General features: G+C 26.9%; 1 protein-coding gene across 1 annotated transcript; it reads left to right on the top strand.

Moving 5' to 3' along the window:
- The first annotated feature begins 2,726 nt into the window (after positions 1–2,726).
- Positions 2,727–3,525, top strand: LOC135124802 (transmembrane protein 138-like). The gene is made up of 4 exons (XM_064050017.1): positions 2,727–3,015; positions 3,060–3,132; positions 3,182–3,356; positions 3,404–3,525. Exons 1-4 carry the CDS (start codon positions 2,789–2,791, stop codon positions 3,505–3,507), a joined length of 579 nt encoding a protein of 192 aa, XP_063906087.1. The 5' UTR covers positions 2,727–2,788; the 3' UTR covers positions 3,508–3,525.
- The last annotated feature ends 2,475 nt before the right edge of the window (positions 3,526–6,000 follow it).

Below are 6,000 nucleotides of genomic sequence, written 5' to 3'. Positions count from 1 at the left end.
AAATCGGGAAACTGCAAATTCGAGAAATCGAGAAATTAAAAATTCGAAAAATTCAAAAATTCAAAATTCGAGAAATCAAATAATTGTAAATGCGGGAAATCGAGAAATTGAAAATTCTGGAAATTCAAAAATTGAAAATTCGAGAAATCGAAAAATTGTAAATGCGGGAAATTGAAAAATTGAAAATTCGGAAAATTCTAAAATTGAAAATTCGAGAAATTCAAAAATTGAAAAAAAGAAATGGAGAAATTGAAAAATTGAAAATTCGGAAAATCAAAAAATTGAAAAATCAAAAAAATCGAGAAATGAAAAATTAAAAAATCGAAAAATTGAAAAATAGAAAAATCGAGAAGTTGAAAATTCGAGACAACGAAGAATTGTAAATTTGGGAAATCGAAAATTCGGGAAATTCAAAAATTGAAAATTCGAAAAATCGAAAAATTGTAAATGCGGGAAATTGAAAAATTGAAAATTCGGAAAATTCAAAAATTGAAAATTCGAAAAATTCAAAAATTCAAAATTCGAGAAATCGGATAATTGTAAATGCGGGAAATCGAGAAATTGAACATTCGGGAAATTCAAAAATTGAAAATTCGAGAAATCGAAAAATTGTAAATGCGGGAAATTGAAAAATTGAAAATTCGGAAAATTCAAAAATTGAAAATTCGAGAAATTCAAAAATTGAAAAAAAGAGAAATGGAGAAATTCAAAACTCGAGAAATTCAAAAATTGAAAATTCGGAAATTCAAAAAATTGAAAAATCAAAAAAATCGAAAAATGAAAAATTAAAAAATCGAAAAATTGAAAAATAGAAAAATCGAGAAGTAGAAAATTCGAGAAAACGAAGAATTGTAAATTTGGGAAATCGAGAAATTGAAAATTCGAGAAATTAAAAAGTTGAAAATTCGAGAAAACGAAAAATTGAAAATTCGAGCAATCGAAGAACTAAAAATTCGAGAAATCGTAAATTTGAAAATTCGAGTAGAAATTCAAAAATTCACAATTTCGAGAAATTGAAAATTCGAAAAATAGAAAAATTGTAAATTCGCGAAATCGAAAAATCGAAAATACGAGAAATCGAGAAATTAAAAATTCGAGAAATTCAAAAATTGAAAATTCGAGAAATCGGGAAATTGAAAATTCGAGAAATCGAAAAATTGAAAATTCGAGAAATCGAGAAATTAAAAATTCGAGAAATTCAAAAATTCAAAATTCGAAAAATGTAAATACGGAAAATCAAGGAATTCAAAAATTGAAAATTCGAAATATCGAGAAATTAAAAATTCGAGAAATCGAGAAACTAAAAATTCCAGAAATCAAAAATCGAGAAATGGGAAAACTGAAATGCCGAGAAATCGAAATATCGAAAAATCGATAAATCAAATAATCGATGAATTCGAAAATTGAATAATCGAGAAAACTAAATTCGAATTACCGAGAAATCGAAAAGACGAAAAAGCTAGCAATCGAAAAATCGAATACACAAAAAACTGCAAAATCGAACAAACGAAAAATTGAAAAACTGAATAATCGAAAAATTGAGCAATCAAAAACTATGAATTTGTCGAAATATCGAAATGTCGAAAAATAGAAAAATCGAGAAATCGAAAATTCGAGAAAACGAAGAATTGTAAATTTGGGAAATCGAAAACTTGAAAATTCGAGAAATTCAAAAATTGAAAATTCGAGAAAACGAAAAATTGTAAATTCGAGCAATCGAGAAACTGAAAATTCGAAAAATCGAAAATTTTATAATTCGAGAAAAAATTCAAAAATTCAAAATTTCGAGAAATTGAAAATCCGAAAAATCGAAAAATTGTAAATTCGCAAAATCGAAAAATTAAAAATTCGAAAAATTCAAAAATTATAAATTCGCGAAATCGAGAAATTGAAAATTCGAGAAATTCGAAAATTGAAGATTCGAGAAATCGAAAAATTGAAAATTATAAAAATCGAGAAGTCAAAAATTGAAAATTCGAGAAACTGAAAATTGATAAAATGAAAAATAAAAAAATCGAAAAATCGGTTAATCGAAATATAGAAAAATAGAAAAATCGGGAAATTGAAATTCGAGAAATCAAAAAACCTGAAAATTTGAGAAATAGAAAAATTGAAATTTCGAGAAATCGGAAAACCGAAATGTCGAAAAATCCATAAATCAAATAATCGATGAATTCGAAAATTGAATAATCGAGAAAACTAAAATCGAAATACCGAGAAATCGAAAAGACGAAAAATCTAGCAATCGAAAAATCGAAAACACAAAAACTGAAAAATCGAACAAACGAAAAATTGAAAAACCGAATAATCGAAAAATTAAAAATTGAAGAAATCAAAATCGAAAAGACAAATAGTCAAGAAATCGAGAAATTGAGCAATCAAAAATTACGAATTCGAGAAATTGAAAATCGAAAAATTGAGAAACTGAAAATTCGAAAATCGAAAATTTGAAAAGTGGCAATTTGGGAAATCCAAGACTGAAAAATCGGAAAATCGAAAAATTGAAACTTCGAGAAATCGAAAAATGAAAAATCGGGATAATATAGAAAATTTGAACCGACCTAACCTGACCTTGCGCACGAAGACCTTCGGGAAACTTCGTGCCTTTGGTTGAATACATTCGCCTAGTTTGTAGTAACTTTGTTTCTATTTGTCAGTTGTATTCATTAATCAATAATTTGTTTATGAATTTTGTTTGTCCATATTTTGTTGTTAATAAACTGATAATAAATTTACCTGTCATAAATAAATCGTACCTGAATTTGTGTACCCTCCCTGTATCTCCCCAATGCGCATGCGCAGCGCTCCAAAAATACAAAATCAATACAAACATCACTCAAATGTCAACAATTCAAACCCCAAAACCTCAATTTCCAGCAACAAAATGAAACTAACAACAAAACGCTACGGCGTTATGCTTTCCTTCCAATCGACTCTACTCTCGGTGGACTTTTTAATCAACATCTGCTCAGTGTTAGTCCACCACAATAACGGACTCTCGCTTATCCTCTTCATGTAAGTAAACCCCCCTCAAACATCCCATTTAATACGTTTTTTAGCATTCAAACGGCTTGTTTGGTAATATCTCTTGGAACTTTATTCATGACATTTTTTTCGACGTACGCCTTCCAGGTGAGTTGACGCCCACTTAAACAACTAACGACTAATAAATTAATTGTAGGCAGGCCTCATTGGCTTACTCTACGAAAAATTCCACTTAAGCCTGATCGTGTTTTTGTTGTACTTTGTGGCTACAGTCCTCGTACAAATCTGGTCTTTGATTGTACAGTGGGACAACAGTGACCCGGTTTGGTCAAGCGGCCCCCTCTACGCACTCTTCGTTGTACAAAGAAGCCGTAATCACACGCTACTTAGCTCAGCCAAACCTAACCTCACTTTTCAGTCACCCCCATCTTCTACTACTTCTACAAGCGGACTAGTTTACGCATCAGCGACCCCCGACTGTACGAAGACGTCTGGAACGACCGTCGCCCCGAAAATAAATAAACTCTCTTACAAACATCACTTTAATTCATTATTTATAAAGTCATTTTTTTGCAAGTTGGCCAACCCCAAGCCTATATTCCCGCACGTATCTGACACTGTGCTTCTAATCAAGTGGGTGAAGAAAGTCACGTGTTCGGGTTTAAGTGGAATTCAAAAAATCGAAAACATTCAAAATATTAAAAAAATCTAACAAATCCAAGAAACACAAGTAATTAAAAAAAAAATCAAGCAATCCAATAATTTAAAAAATCCAAAGATCCAAAAAAGCCAAATATAACAATACTAAAAAAATTCAAAAAAATCCAATCAATCCAAAAAATAAAAATATCCAAAACCCAAAAAATTCAAAAAAACCCAAGAAATGCAAGAAACCCAAGTAACTCAAAATAGCCAATAATCCAAAAAATCGAACATATCCAGGAAATTAAAAATATCAAAAAGTCCAAGAAACAAAAAACTTAGAAAAATACAAAAATTGGAAAATAAAAAAGGAAAAAATAACAATTATACAAAAAATGGAAATAAATTGAATAAACCGCAAAACTCCAAGAAAATCCAATAAATCCAAAGAAATAAAAAAAATCCAAGAAAAGCCAAGACAATCCAAAAAAAATCCTAAAGAAATACAAAAAAAAAATCCAAAAAAAATAAAATATCCAAAATTCAAGAATTAAAAAACAAATATCCCAAATACAAAATCAAATTTTAAAAACCCTCTCAACGTTTGAGTTCTTAGAGTTTTCAGAGTCCTTTGAGTCTTAACAATCTTTCTAGTAATTCTGAAGTATCCAAAGATAATTAAGACTCAAAGGACTCTGAAAACTCAAAGGACTCAAACGTTGAAAAGATTTTTAAAATTAGACTTTTTGTATTCGGGATATATTTTTTAAATTTTTGCAATTTTTGGGAATATTTTAGATTTTTTGTATTTTTTGGGGATTTTTTTTTTAGATTTTTTGCATTTTTTGGATTTATTTAGATTTCTTTTTGTTTTTTTGGACTTCTTTGGATGTATTGGATTTTTTTGGAGTTTTTGGATTTATTCAATTTATTTCGATTATTTGGATATTTGTTATTTCTTGCTTTTTCATTTTCTGATTTTTGTATTTTATGGATACTTTATATTTTTTGGATTATTGGAATTATTGAATTTCCTGAGTTTTTTGAGTTTCTTGAAATTTACTTTACTTTCCTTTTTAACTTTTTTTGTTTGTTTTTTGAATTCAGGATTTTTTAAGTTTTGCAATTTGCAAAATTTCCCAATTTTTCCGATTTTAAAAAAAAATTTTAATTTTGTATATATTAGTTTTTTCGATAATAATAATAATAATTATTTTATTTCCAGAAAGACAAATACATTTGTATGGAAATCGTCATATTTTTTGGATTGTTCGATTTTTTTGAGAATTTATTTTTGGTGTTTTGGAGGTTTTTTTATGATTTTTGTTTTTTTTGTATGTTTAATTTTTGTATTTTTAAATGTTGTCTTTAGGTTTTTTATTTTGAGGGATTTTTTTCTGATTTTTTTGGGTTTTGTTAGATTTTTTTGGTATTTTGTTGGATTTTTTTTTGGTATTTTCTGTTTTTTATTTTGTTTTTTTCAATTTTTTAAATTTTAATTGGATTTTGTTGGATTTTTTTTATTTTGATGGTTTTTTATTTTGTTGTTTTTTTTAATAATTTTCGGATTTTTTGGGATTTCTTATTTTGGATTTCTTCTGGATTTGTTGGATTTATTTGGGTCTTGTTTTTTTTTAATTTATGGACTTCTTTGGATTTATTAGATTTTCTTGGGGTTTTTAGGTTCATTCCATTTATTTCGATATTTTGGATAGTTATTTTTTCTTTTTTTACAATTTTTGTATTTTTCTGATTTTTTATTTTTTTTTTAGATTTTTGGAATTATTGAATTTCCTGAGTTTTTTGAGTTTCTTGGAATTTACTTTACTTTCCTTTTTAAATTTTTTGTATAATTTTTGTTTTTTCGGATTCAGGATTTTTTAACTTTTGCAATTTTTGGAATTACATATTTGTATTTTTTAAATCTCCCAATTTTTCCGATTTTTAAAAATTTTTGTATTTTGGATATTTGAATTTTTTCGATTTTTTTGGGAATTTATTATTGGTGTTTTGGAGATTTTTTATTTTTGTTTTTTTTTGTATTATTTTTGAATTTTTTTAAATGTTCTTTTTTAGGTTTTTTATTTGTAAGGATTTTTGCTGATATTTTTGGATTTTGTTAGATTTTTTTGGTATTTTGTTGGATTTTTTAATGTCTTGGTATTTTCTGTTTTTTTATTTTTGTGTTTTTTTTTTATTTTTTGAATATTTTTTGGATTTTGGTGCTTTTTTTTATTTTGTGGGTTTTTTATTTTGTTGCTTTTTGGATTTTTTTGAATAATTTTCGGATTCTTTGGGATTTCTTATAATCTCTTTGGATTTCTTCTGGATTTATTGGATTTTCTTGGGGTTTTTACATTTATTCGATTTATT

This window comes from Zophobas morio, unplaced genomic scaffold (assembly GCF_036711695.1).
Source record: "Zophobas morio isolate AGI-343-1 ecotype UQ-CSIRO unplaced genomic scaffold, CSIRO_AGI_Zmor_V1 ptg000008l, whole genome shotgun sequence".
Taxonomy (NCBI): domain Eukaryota; kingdom Metazoa; phylum Arthropoda; class Insecta; order Coleoptera; family Tenebrionidae; genus Zophobas; species Zophobas morio.
Note: the sequence above shows the minus strand (reverse complement) of the source record. Positions and strands in the feature narration are given on the sequence as shown.